At 37.0% G+C, this 26,039-nt stretch overlaps 1 protein-coding gene across 1 annotated transcript in view; it reads left to right on the top strand.

The window, feature by feature from the left end:
- Positions 1–327: 327 nt before the first annotated feature.
- Pkn (serine/threonine-protein kinase N) overlaps positions 328–26,039 on the top strand; it is a 99,884-nt gene continuing 74,172 nt past the window's right edge. The window contains exons 1-2 of the mRNA XM_089104598.1: positions 328–464; positions 19,721–20,108. Coding sequence (XP_088960724.1) covers positions 456–464; positions 19,721–20,108 — 397 coding nt within the window. The 5' untranslated portion in view covers positions 328–455. The remainder of the gene's footprint in view (positions 465–19,720; positions 20,109–26,039) is intronic.

Below are 26,039 nucleotides of genomic sequence, written 5' to 3'. Positions count from 1 at the left end.
AAAAAGAGTGCAAATCTGGTCCGTGGTGTGAAAGAGTGAAACGAAAAAAAATAGTGCATATCACACGAAAAGTGTGCAAGTTGGCAACCCTGAATGCAACACAAAAACTGTTTTGGTTTGTATTCTGTCTATGAAAGCTATTTGCCGAGAGCCAATGCTGTTAGGAAGCGCCTGGACGCCAATGTCGTCCACCTGCCAATGGCTTCTCAATTTAATTGGGAGTCCCCATTTTTTTCTCAAAGGGACGTCGATCCACTGTATATTTTTGCATCGATTTCGTTACTTGTGTGAGCCCTGCCGAAAGAAAGTTTCAAGGAAGAAAGGCATAAAAAAAGCAAAACAAACGATAGCCTAGTGTCTTATTTAGTTTAAAAATGTTAAAGTGTTGCACATTATCACGGATTAAGCCCTAGCGAATATTTGTAAAATCCCAGCTCTGCTACTATTCTTTCAAAATGAAAATGGTAATAACAGGAGTTTGTATTTTTTTTTCTAAGGCTGGGCCAGCATGTCAATATTGTACAAGGTTCCTTTAATATTTTTAGAAATCTATAGCCTATTTTTATGGTAAAATTCTACTTTAGTTACTTTTGACTATCTTGGAAAGGGGTTAGGTTAAGAAAATGAAACTTTCAAGGATGGGACTACAGGCAAAATTATGTCATGGGAAGATATTTTGAAGTACCCACCTCCACTCCTTCTCCCTCTAGAGGGTCCTGACCTTTGATGACCTTTAACAATCTATGAGTTATATAAGTGAAACCTTGCAAAATAGATCTTTTGCGTAAATAAAGTACAACACAATGGTTTTTAGCTTAAAAACTTTGCTCAATCCCAATTTATAAGGTTTTAAAGATATGCAAATACATTGCCTAAATTTTGAAAATAAACTATTTCTATGTCTTAAAATTCTGCTCAAATAACTGAAATTGCATTTTCAGAGCTAAAGCCAGAGAAAAAGAAACTGATAACTGAAAATTAAGGTAAAATGTTGTTTTGTCAAAATTTCAATGGGTATAGACCTGTCATGTAGGTAAATTTCAGGACCCTCTAGAGGGAGAAGTAGTGGAGGTAGGTACTTCAAAATACCTTCCCGGGACATACTTGAGCCTGTAGACCCATCCCTGAAAGTCTCATTGTCCTAATCCCTTTCCAAGATAGCCAGAAGTAGCTAAAGTAGAATTTTACCGACAAAGGAAACTCAGGAGTGGATTTAGAGCCTCAATGATTCTCAGAAGTATTTTGAAGTGCCTGAACTCTACCCCTCTCTGTCCCAAAGGACAATGACTGTTTGTAATTTATTTTATTGAATTTGAACCTTGCTGAATAGAATAGAACTTCTACTCAAATGTATCACCGAGAAAAGTATTTTAGGCTAACTGTCATTTATAAAGTTTTAAAGGTCCGTGAATCAAGGTCTAGTAAATTTTGCAACCAACCTTTGATATAGCTTAAAATTCTACTGAAGTAACAGGAACTGCATTTTTGTTAGAATTCTAGTCCAGGGGCTGCTTGTTATCTTGGAAAGTAGTTGTGTTAGAATAGTGAAAATTTTAAGAATAAACCCAAGGCCAAAAATGTGTCCTGGGAAATTAGCCTCTTGCCAGGTTACTATTTGAACTCTTTTTGTTTTCCCATTACTTAGGAGAATACAGGCTTCACAGGCTTATTACCTAGCCTCTTTAAATTCTGACAAAGAAAAACAATTTAGCCTACCCTAATTTGATAAATCTTTTGTGGGCCTTAGAATTTAGCTAGGCTAAGATAAAAGTGAAAATGTCATTCAATGCCTTTTTGCTCTTTCATAATTCAATAATTGCTTCTGGGGCTAATTGCACCTTTAGCCCTTAAGGTATTCTATTTTTGTATTCACACAAAGAAGTTATCAACACTAGCTGAGTTATTGAAAAGTAGTTAAAAACATATCACTAGTTTATAAATAGGTTGTTCAAGAATAATTTATTCCAAAAATACTTATTTATAACAATTCAAGGTAAAGTTCTATGAAATCATATTGTTGAGTTAGGAATAAAGTGAATACACCATTTGATGCCTTTTTTTATGCTGATTACAAATATAATAAGCATTTCTATCGTAAATGAATTTCAGCCCCCCCCCTATATAGGCTATACCTAACCTAACCCTGAATTGGCATATATAGGGGGGGGGGCTGAAATTCATTTCCAATAGAAATGCTTATTATATTTGTAATCAGCATAAAAAAAAGGCATCAAATGGTGTATTCACTTTAGTCCTAACTCAATAATATGATTTCATAGAACTTAACCCAATTCAAACCTCATTTATTAGGCATCTCAAATATAAAGTGTTTTCCTGTCATTTCAATTTTTTTGAATGCCATCAACAAAAATAGTGCTGAAGTGATTTAAAGCATTGTTTTCAACTATTCAGGGTATATATTTGCATATTAGGGGGGTGGGGTGGCTAAATTTCATGGTCAATTAGCAGTAGGCCATATAATTTAGCTAGGATGAAAGTGAAAATGTCATTTAATGCTTTTTCATTATTCATATAAAATTCTTTTGGGGCCCCTTTAAGGGCTCAAGATGCAATTAGCCCCAGAAGCAATTATTGAATGATGAAAGAGCATAAAAAAGACATCATTTTGATTTGATTACCCCTAATTTAGAGTTTTCAAGCTCTTTTTTATTGGCTTAATTTTAAAAATGCATTAGTCTAAAATTCTGTTCAGGGGCTTCTTGCTATGTTAGGAAGTAAGCTAATTGAGCAAGGTGAACAAAACCTCAAGGAATGAATCCAGGGAGTATTAAGTCAGAGTTCAAGGTGAAAGAATTTGTTGAGTATTGGTTACTATTAATTATCAAACCAGTAAGCTTTTTCAGTGAATATTCCTGTAAAGATAGTTAGATTTTGTAATATTTGGCAAAGGATTATAGTTCCTGACCTAAATAAAATCATTACTCAGTTTTTCAATAAGTGAGTGATAATCCTATGATAATAATGATTGAATCATTTTGACTGAATATTTATTTTTGCCCATTTTACTAAGCAGAAGAGGGGAGGTTTTCTGTAGCAAGTATTGTTGTACCTGCCAGGACTGGTATCTTCCTTAAACTGTATGGAATCTTGCAGTTTGTAGTAAGTGTATAGTAGTGTATAGTAATGAACTGTATAGTAAGTGTGACTTGTCTCAATAGTAACTGCAACTCTAAAAAATGGGATTTTAATATCAATAGATACATCAAAAGAATTGGATTTTTATGCTGATTTTAAATATTTAAGTTTCATCAAGTTTAGCCTTACTCGCCAAAAGTTACAAGCCAGGAAAAATTTGCCCTATTTTAAAAAAAAGGGAAAAACACCCCTCAAAAGTCATAGAATCTCATTAAAATCATATCATCAGTTTTAGCATATCAGAGAACCCTATTGTAGAGGTTTCAAGCTCCCATCTGCAAAAACTTTGGAATTTGGTATATTTTTGCCAGAAGAAAGATCATGGATGCCTGTTTATTTGCCCCTTTTTTTACCAGGGTGATCATATCAACCCAGTGGTCTCAGTCAACCCAGAATGTTGCAAGAGGGCTCATTTAAATGGATATTAAAAGTTCTAGTGTCTTTTTTAATCAAAAAACAAAAAAGTTAAAAATAGAATCACTTTTTTCAGAAAAAACAGATGTCTTTTCATACTGCAGTCTTTCAAAAAGATATTCGATTTTTGAAACAATTAAAAAGTTTGTGGTAACAAACTGTTTAGTAAGAAATATATAGTAGTTCATTATAAAATGTGTTAGTCAAGAGGATCTCATGTAGTAGTTATTAATAGAAGTTTTGTTTAGACTTTAAAAAGACAAATGTATAAAAATTGCCTTGGGCAGGAATTGAAACTATGACCTTTAGAGCAGAATTCCAACACCCTATCCATGGCACCACTTAGGCTTTAAAGGACACAATTTTAAAATAGTTTATACCTTAAATTATATCTTCTAGCAACTAAGGTTGAAGGACCTGTAGATGTTGCCAGGTAACATTGACTTGATGATCTTCATTTCACTGTTGGATTATCACTATTTATATATATACAGGACAACAGTTCATAACTACAGGATAATTAACAGAATTTTCATATTTACAGGACAGTTTGGTTTTGTTGTTGGGTTCACTATATGTATTGGTGGCTGGGCATACTTTGGGGTTAAAGGGGGCGGGTGGCATCTAATAGATCCTACTCCATGATACTGGTTTCTTTCAGTGCGTCTTCAATGACTTGTCACTCCAATCACAGTCAACACCATCCTTGAAGCTATCAACTGATCTGGTTGACACGGTAGATTTGCTAAGTGAATTCCACAATGGAACAATGTGATTGGTGAAGAAGTTGAACTTTTGTGCTTTGTGCTAAATTTTTTATGCAGTTTTATGGGATTTCCTCATGTTCTGGTATATTCATTGTGATCAAACAGTTTGTGGTAACAAACTGTAAGTAAGGAGTGACCCAGCTCAATGTTAACTGAAACTGTAGAAAACGGAATTTTGATACCAATAGATACATCAAAAGAATCAGATTTTAATGCTGATTTCAAATATATGTTTCATCAAGTTTAGTCCTACCTATCAAAAGTTAAGCACCTGAGAAAATTTGGCTGATTTTCGAAAAAAGTGGGAAAGACCCCCTAAAACTTATAGAACCTTAATGAAAATCACACCATCATATTCATCACATCAGAGAACCCTACTGCAGAGGTTTCAAGCTCCTATCTACAAAAATGTGGAATTTTGCATTTTTTGCCAGAAGAAAGATCATGGATGCATATTTATTTGTTTTGTTTACTTTTTTCCCCAGGAGTGATTGTATCAACCCAGTGGTCCTAGAATATTGTGGGAGGGCTCATTTGAACAGAAATTAAAAGTTCTAGTGCCCTTTTTAAGTGACAAAAAAGATTGGAGGGCAGCTAGGCCCCCTCCCATGCTCATTTTTTTCCCAAAGTCACCCAATAACAATTTTGAAATAGCCATTTTGTTCAGCACTGTCGAAAATATGATAACTATGTCTTTTAGGATGACTTAATCCCCCGAAGTCCCCAGGGGTAGGGCTGAAAGTTATGAACTTTACCCAATGTTAACATATAGTATTGGTTATTGGGAAGTATACAGACGTTTTCAGATGGGATTTTTTCTGATAGTGGGGGGGAGTGGGTTGGGGGTTATGTCGGAGGATCTTACCATGAAGGAAGTATTCATGGGAGAAGGGACATTGCTATGAAGCCAGATTTCCTAGCATTATTTAAATAAAGATCAGATTATATATAAAAAAACAAGTTTTTTAACTGAAAGTAAGGAGCAACATCAAAACTTAAAACAACAGAAAACATTGCATATATGATTGGGTTCATCCCCTAGTCAATACCTTGCTCTTTAAGCCAAAGACTATTTAGTACTTTCATAAGAACTATTTATTCTAATTAACTGCATTTGTGATTAAGGGGTCATTTTTAAAGAATTGGAATAAAATTCGAACTTTAGCTTAAAGAGCAAGGTATTGACTAGGGGGCAAACTTTCTAATATATGTATTAAAAATATAAGAATATAGAGGTTTGTTATGTAAGTTAATTTGTAAGTTACATATATTTATTACTAATAAAAACGTTTGTAAATAAAATTAAACAGGTTTCAAGAAAGCCATTTAACCAAATAAAAGTAAAATTAATATTCCATTTTTTTTTTTTATTATTATTCATCTACCAGTGAGCCAAAATCAAAACCTGCATTAATTCTAAAACGTTCAAAAATTAAATAAAAAAAACAAGTTTTTTTTAACTGAAAGTAAGAAACAACATTAAAGTTTAAAACGAACATAAATTATTCTGTATATGAAAGGGGCTGTCCCCTCCTCAATGTCATGCTCTTTATGCTAAAGTTTGACTTTCTCACAACTCTTTTTTTTTTAACAATGAAAAACTTTAGCATAAAGAGCAAGGCATTGAGGAGGGGACAGCCCCTGTCATATACAGAATAATTTCTGTTTGTTTTAAGTTTTAACATCATTCCTTACTTTCAGTTAAAAAAAAACTTGTTTTTTTTATATCATCAAAAACAGGCTTGATGGTGTCACTGGTCATCATCTTTAAATGCAAGGATGACATCTCCTCTCTCTATGGTACATTAGGGTAGGTAGGTCAAGCTTTTCTAGTTGTTGCTTGTAAGAGATCTGTTTTTTTTTTTTTTTGCAAAAGGGAGCTTGGTTGCTCTATGCTGGACCTTCTCAAGAATCTCCATGTCAAACTTAAAGTGGAGGGTTGGCAACCAACATACCAAACTCAAGATGGGGACAAACAAGAGCAGTGTAAAGCTTCTTGATAACTCTTGGTTGGCAACTTGTTACTGAATGCTTGATCAAACCAAAGACCTTGTTTGCCTTAGCTGCTTGGTTCTGACAATGACTATGAAACTTAAGCTTATCATCAATTAATAGCCCAAGATCATGCTCTTCCTCAGCACTCTGAATGGGCATATTATAACCTGCAGAGTCAATCATTTGATAACTATGCCAGGGATTGTTTGGACCAAGATGAAGGACTTTGCATTTGTATGAGTTGAACTCAAGCATCCAGGCTGCTGCCCACAGACAAAGGTTGTTGAGTTCTTCTTGCAGAGAAGAGCAATTTTCTATATAAGCTGCTGGACCAAATAGTTTGGAATCATCTGCATAAACTGTCAAGCCATTCTTGACCACCTCAGGAGCGTCATTTATGTAAATGTTAAACAATGCTGGGCCTAGTTTGGTCCCTTGAGGGACACCTCTATTAACATGAACTTTCATTATATTAATTAAAAAAACTTTTTCCACAAAATAAGTTTTTCAAAGAAAAGTAAAGAACTCCATTAAACAAAAAATGAGCAAAAATAAAACCAAATAATCTACCAAGCTCAAAAACTACCACAAATCAGCATCAATAAATAAATGAAACCCAAAACGAACAGAAATTAAAATAAATAACCAAGTCAAACTCAAAATGAGCAGAAATTAACAAAAGTTGGGCGCAAAACCCCTATGCCTTCCCAAGGCCAGAACAAAATTTGCACTTTACTGAAAAAATACAAATGAATGTGCATTGTCAGTTTAATATACATATACTGATAATTAGTAATCAAAATGTTAAAATTATTTGATTTATTAAAGTTATAAAAGTAAAAACATTTATATTTTTTTCAGTAAAGTGCAAATTTGTGAAGGGTGGGAGTGGAAGGGGGATTAGTTGCCCTCCAATCACTTTTGACTATTAAAAAGGGCATCAGCCCTTTCTATTTTCAATTGAATGAGCCCTTTTCGAAGTTCCTATGACAACTCCTTCAGTACAAGGTGCCCTGGTCTAAACAACAACAACAATAACAAAATATTACTAATCTCTTTTGACTGTTAAAAAGGGCACTAGCCCTTTGAATTTCAAATCAAATGAGTCCTTTTCTGAAGTTTCTACAACAATGTCTTCTATAAAAACCTTATGTGCCCCCAGGGCATAACTTAAAACCCTTGCCCTGAGGTCTTTGGCAGAGTATCCTCCTCAAAAACATATTTTCCATCTGTAAATCAACTACGCTGAACAAAGTGGCCCTCTCAAAATTTTTATTGGATGTGTTTCGGGGAATGATAGGCGTGGGGGGGGGGGGGGGGGGCTAGTTGCCCTCCAATCTATTTCGACCATTAAAAAGAGCACTAGCCCTTTGAATTTACAATCGGATGGGCCCGTTTTGGAGTTTGTATGACAAAGCCTTCTATAAAAACCTTATATGCCCCCAGGGCATAACTTAAAACCCTTGCCCTGAGGGTTGTGGGGGAGTGTCCTCCTCAAAAACATATTTTCTATCTGGAAATCAACTATGTTAAACAAAATGGCTATCTCAAAATTTTGATTGGATGTGTTTGGGGGAATGATGGGCCTGGAGGGGGGCCAGTTGCCCTCCAATCACTTTTGACTATTAAAAAGGGCCCTAGCCCTTTGAATTTTCAATCAAATGAGCCTTTTTTGAAATTTTTACGACAACGCCTTCTGTAAAAACCTTATATGCCCCCAGGGCATAACTTAAAACCCTTGCCCCAAGGGTTGTGGGGGAGTCTCCTCCTCAAAAAGATATTTTCTATTGGGAAATCAACTATGCTGAACAAAATGGCTATCTAAAAATTTTGATTGGATGTGTTTTGGGGAATGGTGGGCAGGGGGGGGGGGGGCTAGTTGCCCTCCAAACATTTTTGACTATTAAAAAGGGCACTAGCTCTTTGAATTTCAAATCGAATGAGCCATTTTTGAAGTTTCTATGACCACACCTTCTATAAAAACCATATATGCCCCCAGGGCATAACTTAAAACCCTTGCCCCAAGGGTTGTGGGGGAGTGTCCTCCTCAAAAAGAAATTTTTCCTATCTGGAAATCAACTATGCTGAACAAAATGGCTATCTCCGAATTTTGATTGGATGTGTTTGGGGGACTGAGGGGTGTGGGGGGGCTATTTAACCTCCGATCATTTTCAACTATTAAAATGGGCCATGGTCCTTCGAATTTAAAATCGAATTAGCCTTTTTTGAAAATTATACGACAATACCTTCTATAAAAACCTTATATGCCCCCAGGGCATAACTTAATACTTTTGCCCCAAGGGTTGTGGGGGAGTATCCTCCTCAAAAAGATATTTTCTATTGGGAAATCAACTATGCTGAACAAAATGGCTATCTAAAAATTTTGATTGGATGTGTTTTGGGGAATGGTGGGCAGGGGGGGGCTAGTTGCCCTCCAATCATTTTCGACTGTTAAAAAGGGCACTAGCCCTTTGAATTTCCAATCGAATGAGCCTTTTTTGAAGTTTCTACGACGACACCTTCTATAAAAACCTTATATGCCCCCAGGGCATAACTTAAAACCCTTGCCCCAAGGGTTGCGGGGGAGTGTCCTCCTCAAAAAGATATTTTCTATCAGGAAATCAACTATGCTGAACAAAATGGCTATCTCAAAATTTTGATTGGATTTGTTTGGGGGAATGATGGGCGGGGGGGGGGGCCCGAGTCGCCCTCCAATCACTTTTGACTATTAAAAAGGGCACTAGCCACTCCAATTTGCAATCGAATGAGCCCTTTTCGAACTTTCTACAACAACTCCTTTGATACAAAGTGCCTGGGTATGGAGAAAAGCAAAAACCAAAAAACCACGCATTGTACCCACATTGTTCTTTACTTTGGCAGCACTAGCATGCTGCATATGATACAGCACCAATCTGGGTTCTGTTGGATAAGAAGCTTTGAATCCACTGGGGAACATCATTATCTATCTGATGTACCAACAGCTTGATCATCAGGTAGCAGTAAGACAATTTATCAAAGGCCTTAGCTTGATCCTGTAGGAATTAAATAAAAAAAAACAATTTTTTTTTAACTGAAAGTAAGGAACAACATTAAAACTTAAAACAAGCAGAAATTATTCCATGCATGAAAGGGGCCGTCCCCTCCTCAACGCCCTGCTCTTTACGCTAAAGTTTTTCATTGTTTAAAAAAAAATAGAGTTGTGAAACTAGTCTTTTCAATTTTCAATTGAATGAGCCCTTTTTTCAAGTTTCTACAACAATGCTTTATATAAAAATTGTATATGCCCTAGGGCATAATTTACAACCCTTGCCCTGAGGGCTGTGAGGGGGTTGTCATCCTCAAAGACATAATTTCTGGACCTTTCAACTACATTGAACAAAATGGTTATCTCAAAATTTTAAATGGTTGTGTTTGCTGAAATGGTGGGCATGAGAGGGGGGGGGTTATTTGCCCTCCAATCAATTTCAACTATTAAGAAGGGCACTAGCTTTTTCAATTTCCAATCAAATGGGTCCTTTTTGAATTTTCTACAACAATGCTTTCTTTAAAAAAACCTTATATGCCCCCAGGGCATAACTTACAACCCTTGCCCTGAGGGCTGTGGGGGGAGTCTCATCCTCAAAAACATAATTTCCAGACTTTTAACTATGTCAAACAAAATGGCCAACTCAAATTTTTGATTGGATGGGTTTGGAGAAATGGTGGGTGTGAGAGAGGTGTTAGTTATCCTTTAATCATTTCTGACTATTAGAAAGGGCACAAGCCCTTCTAAGTTCCAATTGAATGAGCCCTTTTTGAAGTTTCTACAACATCGCTATCTATAAAACCTTATATGCCCCCAGGGCATAACTTACAACCCTTGTCCCAAGGGCTCTGAGGGGGCTATCATCCTCAAAGACATATTTTCTAAAACTTATAACTATGTTGAACAAAATGGCCATCTAAAATTTTTGATTGGATGTGTTTGGGGAAAAATTGGGCGTGAGAAGAGGGTTAGTTGCCCTCAAATCACTTTTGACTATTAAAAATGGCACTAGCCCTCTGAATTTCCAATCAAATGAGCCCTTTTCAAGTTTCTACAACAAAGCTTTCAATAAAACCTTATATGCCTCCTGGGCATAACTTACAACCCTTACCCTGAGGGCTGTGGGGGGAGTCTCGTCCTTAAAGATATAATTCCCGGACCTTTCAACTACTTTGAACAAATGGATATCTCAAAATTTTAGTTGGATGTGTTTGGATAAATGGTGGGTGTGGAAGGGATGTTAGTTGCCTTCCAATCATTTTTGACTATTAAAAAAGGCACTAGCCATTTCAATTTCCAATCAAATTAGACCTTTTTGAAGTTTCTACGACAATACTTTCTATAAAAACCTTACATGCCCCCAGGGCAAAACTTACAACCCTTGCCCTGAGGGCTGTGGGAGGTTGTCATCCTCAAAGACCTAATTTCCAGAACTTTCAACTACGTTGAACAAAATGGCTATCTTAATATTTTGATTGGATGTTTTTGGGGGAAAGGTGGGCTTGAGAGGAGGGTTACTTGCCCTCCAATTACTTTCGACTATTAAAAAGGGCACTAGCCCTTTGAAATTCCAATCAAATGAGCCTTTTTTGAAGTTTCTACAACAATGCTTTCTATAAAAACCTTATATGCCCCCAGGGCATAACTTGCAACCCTTGCCCTGAGGGCGCTGGGGGAGTGTCCTCCTCAAAAACATAATTTATATGTGGAAATAAACTATGCTGAACAAAATGGCTATCTCAAAATTTTGATTGGATGTGTTTAGGGAAATGATTGGTGTGCATGGAAGGGGTGTTAGTTACCTTCCAATCACTTTCAACTATTAAAAAGGGCACAAGCCACTCCAATTTCTAATTAAGTGAGCCCTTTTCAAAGTTTGTTTGACAACTCCTTTGATACAAAATTCCCTGGTCTAAAAAAAAAAAAAAAAAAAAAAAAAAAAAAAAACATTGTGCCTAAATGATTCTTTACTTAGGCAGCGCGATTGCGCTGCCTATGATCTTGTATTATACCTACAAAACAAGATGGTCCACCTATTTACAAAAGACTGTCATTAACAACTTCCTATTTACCATGTCAAAAGCAGTTTTCAGTTCCAAAAATACTACAAATAGCAAGCCATTTTTTCCCTCTAGCATATTTTCTTCTTAGTATGTTCAAAGCAAAAATATGTTCAACACTGATAAATATCAATCTAATCCTGCTTGTACTATTTCCTCCTTATTAGCCTAATTAGTCTCATTATTAGTATCTTATCCTAAATTCCAGAACCTTACAAAATAATTTACCACATTCTCCATAAAGATATGCTTAAAATTTTCATGCAACTTCTTATTACCGCTCTTGGAAAGAGGCACTGCTAATGAAGTGTCCTATGAGCAAGGCCAACAAGCTTTCTCCACTACAAACGAGTAAATTGTGGCCAACATTGGTTTTGAAGTTGTCCTTACTAATCTTAGGGTCTTTGTAGATATACCGTCTGTTTCTGGACACAAATTGCCTTTCATCTTGTTTAACTGGTCCCAAATTTCTTGGTGAGATAGAGGCCTTATTAGATCATGATCATTCTGTCTGAAAGGGTACGTCACTATCCCTAGACCAATCTCTGTATTCTCTGAACCATTCAACTCATATTCTGACTGCCTATTTTCAAAATTAAATAAAAAAAACTTTTTCCACAAAATAAGTTTTTCAAAGAAAAGTAAAGAACTTTATTAAACCAAAAATGAGCAAAAATAAAATAATCTGCCAAGCATTAAATTACCACAAATCAGTATTGATAAATAAATGAAACCCAAAACGAACAGAAATTACAATAAATAAACAAGTCAAACTCAAAACGAGCAGAAATTAACATGAGTAGGGCTCAAAACCCCTATGCCTTCCCAAGGCCAGAACATAATTTGCACTTTACTGAAAAGAATATAAGTGTTTTTATTTTTATAACTTCAATAAATCAAATAATATTAATATTTTGTATAAAAAATATCAGTATATGTATATTAAACTGACAATACACATTCATTTGTATTTTTTCAGTAAGAAGGCACAAGTCCTTTCAATTTCCAATTGAATGATCCCTTTTTGAGTTTCTACAACGCTTTCTATAAACACCTTATATGCCCCCAGGGCATAAATAACATCTCTTGCCCTGAGGGCTGTGAGGGGGTTGTCATCCTCAAAGACCTAATTTCCAGAACTTTCAACGACTTTGAAGAAAATGGCTATCTCAAAGTTTGGATTGGATGTGTTTGGAGAAATGGTGGGTGTGAGAGGGGTGTTAGTTGCTCTCCAATCACTATCAACTATTAAAAAAGGCACTAGCTCTTTCAATTTTCAATCAAATGAGCCCTTTTGAAGTTTTAAGACAATGCTTTCTATGAAAACCTTATATTCCCCCAGGGCATAACTTACAACCCTTGCCCTGAGGGCGGGGGGGGGGGGGGTCGTCATCCTCAAAGACATAATTTCCAGAACTTTCAACTAGGTTGAAGAAAACCTATCCCTACTTTTCCTCATTGGGAAAACATATATTTATTCTTGAAACAAACGTTGTGACCTGTTTCATTTTCAAGGGGTTCACCAACCTGCAACTCGTCCTCGTCACTATTTTATGCACTGAAGTCCCCTAGAAAAACAGAATTACAGCAAGGGTGCATTCTTTTATACATCTGTTTTTCATTTTCAGTCAATTCCCATGTCTCTTTACAGCTGTAAGAACTATTATTTAGAGGCAAATATACAACATACACAGCAAGTTAAACATTTTTAACTGACAATAACAACCATAATAAATTTCCAGACACTTTCTAGCCCACGAAATAAATTTGATAGAGCTTTCTCTACAAACACTGAAACTTTTCTCCTACACTCACAAACATCAAAATCTTTACATGACAAAAAATGATCTGGAGATTTCCACATCTCAACAAGGCAAACAACATCCTAATTTCCACAACCTGCTGATGGAGTCAACTGATGGATTTTCTAACATTTCCCTACTATTACCTTGCAAATTCAAACTACAGAACATGAGCACAAGTCACTATGGGCCTATATTCCCTATTCTGATAATTTTGTCTGGTTGCCTGGTGCTAATATATCCCCCCAAGTAGGATGCTCCTGAGAAGAAACTGGGGCTTTCACTATCTGGCGAGGCACAATTGATTTACAATCCTGAATTGCCTCCCTTAATTGAACACTTATTCACGCCTTTATCCTGTTCTAAACGGCTAATATTCTTACTATTTCTTTTAACCCGGCTTTCACCCTGCTGAGCTAAATCCACAGCAGGCTCTTGGCTAACAGGGGTATGATACTGGCCACCTACAAAAGCAGCCTGGCCCCCTCTTCTGCACTAAATACAGAAGAAGCACTTCCAAAACTCTAACCACTAACAGCATAATTTACCAATCTGCTTCTCTCACACAAAATACTCTGATTTACATTAGCATAAGAGGTCCCAGGCTCATTAAAATCAATATGGGGGCTAGCCATATCATCACGCATACATTTTCCTGACTGAACTTCAGTAACTGTCCCATGCGTGACTGATCTTGTTACATCTTCACTGATTAGACTTGCATTATTGATTCAGACTTCAAAGCAATCACACCTGTCTTAAAACGGATCTTTTACAAACATTATTAAATTGTAAGTTTTGCTATCTAATCTCAGTGAAGTAAAAGGCTTATAATATTTGGCTAGGGATTATAGTTCCTGACTTGACCTAATTCTTATTGTACAACCATTTTTGTCAATTTTATCAATAAGTGAAATTTTTTTGCAGGGGCCATTGTACCTGCTGAGAGTAGTGTGTCCCTTAAACTGCACGGATAAGGTAGCAAAAATCTATGCTTCCTTTGCTCTGTGCATTGCTTTGTATGGCTCTACTGTATGACTGTGCATTCCTTAGTGAAATCGAATGCAAAAAACTTGTATTGAATGCATTTTCTGAGCAAGAAAAGTGGGATTTACCAGAGACTCCATCACTAAAATCGCTCGCGGTCTCTATAAGGGGGAAGAATTGTTGGAACAAGAAAAATGTTGGTGGCTCTCACAGTGTCTACGTGACCTACTGATCAACAGAAAATAAGCGACAACGTCATAGATATTGTGCGAGCACTCGATTTGTCTGACAAGAAAAAGGTGTCTAATTTGTCATAATTGAGCTGGGTCAAGTCCCCGTGGTTCTAGGCAAAACTACCGCCGCACTGACTTGCAAGTTAAATGAATTCTAGATGGAATTTAAAAGTTTTGCAGAACAAAAAAGTATTAAAACTGTCCCTCAGCACTCTTCTTCCATGATAGTGCCTGAAAAGCCTACTTATGCTGTGGTCATTAAGAATCCACCAAAAAATCATGACAGTCCGAATACCCACAAGATTTTCCTAGACTCTTTAGCTGGCAATTCTAGGTCAAGTATTGTTGTTTTGAAGCCGTAGAAGGATGAATGGCGTGTTGTCGTGTCTAACAAAACTCACGCAATGGCACTTGTGGAAGCTATTGCTAACTCTAATCAACGTGCAAATGTGAAAGTAAAATCAAGTTCATATTTTGGAATTATCCAGCTCACTCCCCCAGGAACGTCGACTGCTGACATTCAGAGGTGTCTGCAGAACTGTGCAGAAGTATTACAAATACGATCATCCAGATCTTTTCGCCTTAAGTTCAAAACTAGAGAACACGTACAAAAAACGATAGACAGTCCTCCTAAGATTGGCTATTAGCAGCTTCCTGTGGCAGAATACAAGTTTCTACCTCTTCACTGCTATATATGCCAAGCATTTGGCCACTTCCAAAATAGTAATTGTATAATAAGTATTTAACTGATCAAGGTGATCAATTAAAAAACAAGAAGTACCAAGATGAGGAAAAGGCACACATTGTGGATAACAGCAAAGCAAGAGTCTAGAAACACATTGGCCAATTTGCATTGCTCCAATCATTCTTGGCTTTAGAGACATTACAGAACACACTAATTTTTATTGGGTAAAAGCTGTCTTTGCATTTACATTAGAGTTTCAAAATGAATAGCTTCATAATTCTCCTGGGACTAATAGGACAGAACTTTTGGGCAGGTTGTAGGCAAAAGTTTTTAGGTCACCTCATCCTCTCTATTTAAAAACAAAATATGTAGTCTCCGTGTCCCTATCCAAACCTCTGAAACTTTATTCTATGTTAATCCAGAAAAATGCTCTCAGTGTGCAGGTCCATATAAGAACTCTAAAGACAGTCCTTTGCAGCTAGCCCTGAAGTGTGCACTATGTGGTAAAACTGACCACCTATGCTACATGTACAAGTGCCCTGTAGCTCAGAAACTATTAAAATGAGTTGCTGTAGAAGAGTTACTTCTTGGAATATAAATGGGGCAATGATAAGAAAAAATCCTCTTTTATGTCAGCGCATGGGGGATTGTGATGTACTTTATCTATGGGAGCATTTCTTATCAAAAGAGGGACTATCCCTGCTGCAACTTTATGGTTGGGTTGAAGTATTTGGTATGCCTGGATTGTCGAGTGGGAGAGGAAAACCCTCCAGAGTTGTGACTCTACTTATTTGTGTCGAACTTATGCACAAACCAATTTCGTCTTCTGATTTCTTTATGTTGGTTCAACTCTTAGACGTTGGTGTGTTTTCAACATATATGCCAACTGATTACTGTGACTTATACTTAGAGCGGAAGTTCAGCATAGCTTGTAATAAGCTTGCAAATCTGTGTCAGAGGCACAGAAAAAAGGCTTTACTGTTATTATTGCAGGGGATATGAACTGTAATTTTAGTGATATTAATAGCCCCAGGACAGAGATCCTTCTTAGTTCCTGTCCTCAACTCAGGGTTATTAACATCAACCTGGCTTCTACATATGTGCGTAATAGTGGGTCTACATCCAATCTTGGCTTTTTCCCTTTGACGAAATCGAATTCAATTCACCCCTTTTCCCGTGTTAACAATGCAATCAGTGTTTCTGACCATCTACCGGTTTCAACTATGTTCCTCCTTAGTTCAAGTATTCCTATTACCTCACTTAAGAATCCTAACCGCTGTGTCTGGAACAGGAGTAGCAAAAAATTGATATCCCAACTTACCATTTAGTTTCTTATAACATATTGTCAAAAATTAAAGTTCCTTATCACCTATTGCAGACTAACTTGGGCTTAGGTAAGACTGACAAGCGGTTATTACTGAACACGTTTTGCCGTGAAATCGTACAAGCATTGAGAGTGGCTGAAACCATGGCTCTACCTACTAGAAAAATTCGAATCGGAACAAAAATACCAAGGTGGAATGAAAACCTAAAGGTTAGTGAAGCCTGCTGTCAGTCGCAGTTTTGGTTTCAGTTGTAGTGTGACAATGGTATGCCTAAAGGGGGCACAGTGAATAAAATCAGATTGTACACGAAACTCTAATTTGCAATATGTTTAGCTCAGCACCAGGCTCGTATTATAAAAGAAAATAGCGCTCGAATGAAGATCAACCTTTCCTTATTTTGTAAGTTTGTGAAAATTAACAGAGGTATTAAGAATTCTGATCCTCCACTTGTAAGCCCTTCGGAAGAAGAATGAACTGACTACTACGCTTCCAAGTATTGTGCACCTGATCCCCAGCTTGAACCGGCTTTGCTAGGGAACTAGACAAAAGACTCTCAAAGCCTACTGAAAGTAGTAACTTTCTCCAGTGTCTGTGATGGCATTAGCAAAGTAAAAAAAAATACTCAAAGGGAGTTGATCATATTTTTGGCTTGCATCTGGTGAATAGCAGTCCAATGCTGTTTGAGCTCTTAACTTTAATGTGCCAAATGATATTCTTGTGTTGCTTAGTGCCCAATTCTTTTGGTATGGGTATCGTTATAAAAAAGGGGAAAGACCGATCTCAGTGCAGCTCACATAGGCCAATTACTGTTGCTTCGGTTCTCTGTAAAATTTTTGAAATACTAGTAATTGATGAGATAAGCCGAGTTTGTTACATGCCCAGCAACCAGTTTGGGTTCAGAAAGGGCAGCAGTAGAGAATATGTGCACCATCTTAAGTGTAATATTCTTATGGAGTGTGAGTGAATTGATGAATCTTGATATTGCAGGTTTAGATGTAAGTCAAGCAATCAATTCCGGTATTCTCCTAAAAGGTCCTAAAAGGTCAACTCCTTTTAGTGCATATAACCGCGGTCTTGACAAGTCGATAGTCCTTACGTTCTGTGATTTGTATCGAAAACTTGCAGTGAAGATTAAAATTACTCTACTGAGTGGAATAAAAACTACTATTATCTCAGTTCGAAAAGAGATTCGTCAAGGAGCTGTCTCTTCGCCAACTTTTTTCAATAATAGTGTAGTTCTCAGCTCGTGGTTAAGCTGAGTTTTCTGTATCTTGGTCAAGATCTCTCTTTATGGAATTATGACGATGATATTTTGTATTCAAGCTGCTCTTTTTCCCGTTTTGAAGCAAGTTTTATGGCGTTGAAAAGTTCATATGAGGAAATAGGTATGTCTTTCAACAAGACTAAAACAAAGTTTATTGTCTTCAATCATAAAGGTAGCGTTCCTGTCTCAGAAGTAAAACTTTGTGACAAGATAGTAAAATCTTCTTCAAGTATAGTGCATCTTGGTCTACCTGTGTGTTGTAATGTTAAATTGACTCGTCTTTTGTTAATAGATGATTTAACAAGTAAAGTCCAAAAAGTAAAGTCCTTACGGTACGATTGTATCTTCGAAAGCTTTATACAGTCGACGGATTCGGGCCCAGCTATTTTCGGTGAAGTTTACACCACATGTGTTGGCGCTCTCTCCTTTTTGGATTCTCCTATCCTGATAAGAATAAACATACAGTGCGTTCTTGTTACTACCGTTTTTGTGAATTTCTTTGCGCTGGCCTCCTTGGAAGCGTAACGCAGCTATTATCAACCAATATAACATACCGAATCCGTACATGGTTGTTCAGAAAAGACTAGAGGAGTTTTATATGAGTTTAGTGGAAAATGAACTGTGTGATGCTTTACAATATTGGTGTCCATTTGCTGTTCTGCTTGTATATACTTGCACATTTTTTTTCTATCTTTCCTTTTATTACTCTGCTAGTGACATTATGTCTTTTTTAGTGGAAATAAAGTTCATTCATTCATTCATTGTCCATCACTTATTTGCCCCACTACGCATAAAGATTTAAGTCAGAACTCTGAGGATCATGGGTTCTCATTTGCTCTACTGCTATAAGCTTTCTTTGCTCTTGATCAATTTCTTTCAGTTTACCCAATTCACTGTCATATCCGAAAATCTTATCCCCCAGAAAAAGTCTCACACCTCTCAGAGTACAAAGCCAAAGTCATGCAAGTAATTCATATCCATGTGGTTAGAGAGATCAAAGTAGGATCCTTTTTCACATGCCCCCTCTAATGCCCTTCCATACCTCTAACTTACCTCCCACAGATGTTGTGTACCCTATGTGGCTCATGATTGCTTATGCATTATTCAGGGGATGGTTGTAAATTATCATGTATTAATCCAGTATCAGTTTTAGGCATCACGATCTGGTGGGATAAGGTGAATCATAGAAGTGTAAAAATTTAAAATAAAAGGAATTTAATATCAGGAAAACTGGGAGGGGGAGCTGCCTTCCTCCTGCTAAGGCCTAGAACTGCCACTAAAATAATTATATTACATTGCCATTACAATATTAATGATGTAAGAAAGCCAAGTCAGTCAAATGATCAAATATTAATCCAATATTGGTTTTAGGCCTCACAATCTGGGAGGATAAGGTATATCATAGGAGTGTAAAAATTTAATATAAAAGGAATTTGATGTCAGGAAAACTGGAAGGGGGGAGTTGTTTCCCTCCTGCCAAGGCCTAGAACCGCCACTAAAATAATTATGTTGCATTGTCATTACAATATTAATGATGTAAAGAAGCCAAGTCAGTCAAATAATCAAATATTAATCCAGTATCGGTTTTAGGCCTCACAATCTGGGGGATAAGGTATATCATATGAGTGTAAAAATTTAAAATAAAAGGAATTTAATGCCAGGAAAACTAAAAGAGGGAGCTGCCCCCCTCCTGCCAAGGCCTAGAACCGCCACTAGAATAATTATATTACATTGCCATTACAATATTAATGATGTAAGGAAGCCAAGTCAGTCAAAACTTGTCAAATGCACTTGAACTGGAAGATATCTATGGAATGTACCAGATTTATTGCTCAGAGAATTTACTGAAGAACTTTTAGGAAAATCTTGGAAAGCTCTTGTAAAATGTTGAAGTTGCAGCCTCCTTGTCCTATCAGGAGAATGTTGGGATGCCCCTTACAAAGTGTGTGCTCTTATAGGTACTATGATAAAGATGCTGCTTATAAATTAACACAGACATTTTTTCAGGAAGAATATGTCAATGACATTATACATGATGTGTGTGAAAGATTCTCCATTCGTGATGACTTTAGGAATATGTCAGTGGTTCAGAGATTGGAAAAGTTAAGAAAAGTATTGAAGGATGAATATAACAAAGAGTTAAGGCTGAAAGAAGGCGCTGAGCGAATGAAAAGAGCTCATGGGGGTAAGAAAACCTCAGATGTGAACTTGGCTGTGAAGGAATCTAATACAAAGCTTGTGGAATTAGCTAATGAACTCTCTCATATTGAATCAGAATTGATAATGATTCAAACCCAGTCAGCTGTACAAAATGATGGAATGTACTTTGCTAATCAGACCTATATTACAATGCCAGAACATGAAAGGAGCAGACCCAATTCTGGCACTGAGAGAGGTAATATTTTTATTTATTTATTTTTTACTGAAGAATTTTTCTTAATTGTGTAAAACAAATATTTTAAAGTAAATTTTGTACTATTTCAGGGCATTTCTTTTTCTTACCTTAGATAAGATAAGATTAATTGCTCAAAAACGGCTATCACAAGCCCATAAGGGCCGAATTCGCACTATAGCGTCAAATAAAGCAAAAAAAAGAACAATAAAAACAATTAAACAACAACAGAAAATTATAAAAGGGTCAGTGTCAAATACGTAAAAATGTTAAGAACAAAAACAAATTAAACTCATAAAATTAGAAGGCCAATGTCAAGTTAGCAAAAATGGGAATTAAAATTAATAACTATGAGGTAAAAAGTGAGTGAAGGGGGGGGGGGCGGCTGCGGAAAGACATTGGTTGAAAATGTCAACTATGTAAGGGATAAAAGTTCTTCTATTTCTTTCAGTGCAAAGTCTTGTTGGGGCAAGAAGGGGATTTTTGTTGACACAGAAAGCGGGAGGCGGGGTCGAAGGGGTGAATATTGACCAGGGAAAGGGGAGTTGTTCGAAGGTTGTGAAGGGCATTTTTAACAAAACGCAAGGTAATTTTTGCTCTCCTTTCCTTAAGGGTGACAAGATTAGCTCTCCTAAGAAGGGAAATATAAGGTACTTCACCCTCATTGAAGATAATTTTTAGGCACCTTTTTGGGATTGCCTCTATTCCGTCCGACAATTCAATGGTAATGCCACGATGTCAAACAGGACAGGCGTACTCAAGGATTGGGTGTACAAATGACAGGAAAATCCTCAGACAATGCGATTTAGGGCATTTAAATTTTTTAAGGAGTTTAGGGAGGGGAAATGCGGCATTTCCACGTTTTAAGATGTCATTAGTATGACAATCCCATTTTAAGTCGCTTGAGATGGTAACGCCCAGTAATGTCATAGTGGTAACAGACAATTCAGGGGCGATTGGACAGGAGAAAGAGGGGGGAGTTTTGAGGAAATTAATAGTAAGAACAGTTGACTTTAAAGGGTTGAATTTCATATCGTTAGTAAGAGCTTCGACTGATATCAATTCCAAGATGTCCATTGGGTTGCTTTTTAAATTTTTGAAACTTGTCTCTAAGACAGTTAGATCATCAACGAATTTTCATCTATCCGGAAAATAAACACCAAGGTTGTTTATTATTGTAAGAAATAAAATTGGACCTAAGAAAGTTCTTAGTTTTTCTAATAGTATATTGTGGTTGATTAAATCAAAAGCTTTTTACAAGTGAACAGGGATAACATTGAGCCAGGTATTGGGTTTTTCGAGTGTGTTACATATTGTGTCCATAAGGTGAACAAGATAGTGGGTGGTAGATGTAGAGCGTAGGTTTCCGAATTGTCTTTGGATAATATTTGGAATATTTATTTTGTCACATGCTTCCCCTAATAGTGGATTCTTGAGTAAAAAAAGAAAAAAAAATCGAAGGAATTATAACCAAATGAGTCTTGGGTTTACACAATCCAGCCAGGGCTGTAACTCAGAGCAAGGGAAATGTAATGTAATAAAAAAGTTTTAGAAAAAAACTGAATTTGGCCATGCTTTAATCTATATGGGATAGTTGTAGCCTAATATAGGAAACACCATCATTTTGAGACTCAGGCCATAAGTCTCAAAACTAATGTCTCCTGATGCTGTGTTTGCCCTCATAGGTGTGCAAGTAGCCCTCCTATCCCCTTCCCCTGAATGCAGGTATGTTGAGGCAGCGTACCAAAAGATTGGTTTACAGTATGCCTGCATGCCTACAAACAGGAGATGCAGGTAAGGGTGTTCCTCTCTAATACTGGTCCAGTGCAGCCCCATGGATAAAGTAACAAATTTGCCAGAAAAAAATTTGCTTGTGTTTTAGACCCCCTTGCCCCTGGAATGAATGCAATTGGGTTCAAATCATAGAGGAGAGGCTAGAAGATATATTCTTTGTGGAAGGGAGAATGATTTAAACAGGAATATCATGTTTTGTGCCAAACTTTTTTGGGGGAAGAGGTCTGTTTGACCAATCTAAAGGGACTTCTCTCCCCACCTGTGTGCTGCAACATAGCAATAATCTAGAAAATATTGCTTTTTTATTGAAAAGTCAGTTATAGTAGGAGGGGAGGTGGAAGGGTCATATGTTTACTTTGTGCCTCAAACCGTGTAGATATAACATTCTTTGATGATTCCAGTTCAAACAATGTGAAACATGCCTACTTTTCCGCTGAAAAGTTGAGTTGGAGAAGGGAAAGGATTGTAGAGGGGCCTTGAACCAACTTTTTGTCTCAAGTCATGCAGATTGTAAACTGTTGCAGGTTCTGACTAAAGCAAGGTCCCGATTACCTGCCTTTCCACTAAAAAGTTGGCATAGTTATTTTGAAGGAGCCACTGCCCCACATCAGCTCTTCACTTATGTAGGTTGAATGTCCTTGTGTGATTGCAGTTCAAGCATGGTGCAACGTGCCTGCTGTTCTGATCAAAGTTGGCATTGGGATGGACAGATGGATTTTGAAGTGATTAACGGTCTGATTTGTGCCTTGATTAATATAGATTTAAAATTCCTATGATATCCTGCTTCATATAAGATGCAACATGTTTGCCTTTCTGCTGAAAAGCTGGGTGGGGTGTTCAAGGGGTCACAGGGAAGATTATTGCATTAAAGTTCTTGTATCATTCTAATTCAAGCAAGGTATTTAATCTGGGGAGCAGAAAATATGTAACAGTAGAAGAAGGGCTGTAACAGTATGTGTAACAGTAGAAGAAGAGCTTGTCAGACAACAGGCATTAAAAAAAAAAAAAAAAAAAAAAAACTTGCCTGTGCTCTTTTGTGACGATCGAAAATGTATTGACTATAATGAGAAATACTCGCTTGAGAGGGAGGCTTCAGATACCCGTCGTAAAGTGTCAAACGGTTGTTTTCATAGCTTAGAGTTATGGACATTAGCCAATTATATGGGAAAATTATAGTATTTTGTCTCTCTAAAACTATCATGCACTCTGCTGGTTATAGTGTAGCCAGTGGTGCCAATTTCTGAAAATGCAGGGGTTAAAGACGTTTTTTAAAATCACGAAGGATGGATTTTGTTGTTTTTTCAATTTGTCAATGGCAACACACACACAAAAAAAGCATTTTTCAGTGAAAATACCAAGCAAAGTATTATTTAGAAATTGGGGGGGGGGGGGGGTAATTCCCTGCTTTCCTAGTCGATCTGTCCCCCTTATGACGGGTGTTGGTCCCTCTTTAATACCTCGCTCTTTGCTCTAAAGTTTTTTTTTAGAACTTTTAAATGAGGTTATTATTCTAATTAAACTATCGTTTTTGTCTCAAGAGTCGTTCTTAAAGAAATGGGACAAAACAGTCAAACTTTAGCGTAAAGAGCGAGGTATTGAGGAGGGGGTGACCCCCTTTCATATACGGAATAATTTCCGTTTGTTTTGAGTTCTAATGTTGCTCCTTACTTTCAGTTGAAAAACTTGTTTTTATATATTTATTTCTGGTCGTTTTTAGAATAATTGCGGTAAATCTGGCCCACCCTTCATGAAAAATTCCCTTCCCTAGCGAAAAACTCTTCCATGGAAAGTTCCTCCCACTTAAAATACACCCTCTCCTCCCGTAAAATTCCCTCCTGGCTATTCCATCATCGTGGCTATTCAATAAAATTTCTTGCAGACGATTCAACCTGAAGAATTCTCCCTAACATACTTTAATTTGATAGTTTTTCCTTGGAAATTCCAAAATGCTGAAATAGCCTCCGGATAATTCTCCCGGAAGATCTCCACATGCAAAATTAAGTTGCAAAGCGAAAGTAAGACAAAAAAGAATTTCGTGTAGGAGTTCTGGCAAATCCCCCCCACCCCAGTGTAAAATTTCCCATGGAAAGTTCACCCCCAGAAAATGCTTCCTCTCCATGGAAAATTCTCCCTATTGTAACTCGCCCCAAGCATAAAATCCCCCCCCCCCGAAAGAAAAAATTTCTGTATACTCCTCAATAACAAATGCTATCAGTAAACAATGTGGAAATTATATAACTTACAGGCTTCTCCCCAAGGGCTGTGGGGTATCATGTTACCTTTAAAGACATACGGTACATATAGGAATTTTTCAACTATGCTGAACTAAATGACTATCTCCAAATTTTCATCGGAAAGCTTTAGAGGAAAAAGGGGCTTGGAGAGGGACTAGCTGCCCTCCAATCTTTTTGGTTACTTAAAAAGAGCACTGGAGCGTTTAATATACGTTCGAATGCACCCTCTTCCGATCTTGTATGACCACTGTTTTGATATTATCACCCTTAAAAAAAAGGAAGATTCTCCTTATGGAAATCCACCCAAAGCACAAATCCCCCCCCCCGAAAAATGTCTGTATACTTCCCAATAACTAATACTATACGTAAACAATGGGTAAATTTCATAACTTAGAGGCCTCTCACCATGGACTGTCGGGGCTCATTTTAACCCTAAAGGCATTGTTATTTGATCTTTCAACTAAACTAAGCAAAATGGTTATCTCAAAATTTTGATCAGATAACTTTGGGAAAAAATAGGCGTTGTAGAGGGGCCAGTTGCCCTCCAATTTTTTTGGTCACCTAAAAATGGCACTAGAACTTTCAATTTTCGTTCGAATGCACCCTTTCCTGATCTTCTAGGACCATTATTTCAGTTACGAATCACCCCTGGAAAAAAGAAGATGAAAAGCATGCATCCGTGATCTTCCTTCTGGCACAAAATGCAAAATTCCACATCTGTATATAGGAGCTTGGAAGTTCTGCAAGAGGGTTCTCTGATACACTGAATTTGACGGTTTGATTTTCATTAAGGCTCCTCGACTTTTAGGGGGTGTTTTCCCCTTTTTTCGAAAATAAGCAATTTTTCTCAGGCTCTTACCTTTTGATGGGTAACACTAAACTTGATGAGCTTTATATATTTCAAACAAAAAATGTTTCTAAATAAATTTTCTTTTAAAGCATGCGTAGCTGTTTTGGCCTCAGGTGGCTTGGTGCTGTGGTGAGTTGTTAGTAGTTGTAGTAGTAGTAGTACATTTTTATATTAAAATAGGATTTCCAGAATCCAGTCAAACAGTTCGTGGTGACGAACTGTAAGTAAGGAGCAACTGCACAATATTAGCCGAAACTCAAAAACCGAATTTTGATATCAGTAGACACTTCAAAAGAATTGGTTTATTATGCTGATTCCAAATATATAAGATTCATTAAGCTTAGTGTTACCCATAAAAGGCTACGAGCCTGATAAATTTTACCTGATTTTCGAAAAAGAAAGGAAACACCCCCCTAAAAGTCAAAGAATCCTCATGAAAATCACACAGCCAAATTCAACGTATCAGAGAACTCTACTGTAGAGGTTTCAAGCTCCTATCCGCACAAATGTGGAATTTTTTATTTTTTGCCAGAAGAAAGATCACGGATGCGTCTTTATTTATTTTTTTTTTCTCAAGAGGTGATTGTATCGAACCAATGGTCCTAGAACATTGAACAGAAATTAAAAGTTGTAGTGCCCTTTTAAGTTACCAAAAAGATTGGAGGGGAACTAGCACCTCTCCCACGTCCCTGTGTTCCCCAAAATCGTTCGATCAAAATTTTGAGATAGTCGTTTTGTTCAGCATAGTTGAAATGCCCCAAAAATATGCTTTTGGAGATAACATGATCACCCACAGCCCGTGAAGATAGGTCCAAGTTTGCCAAACAATAGGTCCAAGTTTGCCAAGTTTGCCCATTGTTTACATATAATATTTGTTATTGGGAAGTATGCAGACATTTTTTGGGGAGGAGGGATTTTTTACTTGAACTGGATTTCCATCGGGTTAATATTCCGTGGGGAGGGAACTTTACACTGGGGATTTGAAAGAAATCCTATACGAAACCTTTTCTTATTTGTCTCACTTTCTTTTTGCCAACTCAATTTTGAATGTGGATA

The sequence above is a fragment of the Artemia sp. Qi Xiang Cuo genome, chromosome 18, assembly GCF_049724085.1.
Source record: "Artemia sp. Qi Xiang Cuo chromosome 18, ASM4972408v1, whole genome shotgun sequence".
NCBI lineage: Eukaryota > Metazoa > Arthropoda > Branchiopoda > Anostraca > Artemiidae > Artemia > Artemia sp. Qi Xiang Cuo.
Note: the sequence above shows the minus strand (reverse complement) of the source record. Positions and strands in the feature narration are given on the sequence as shown.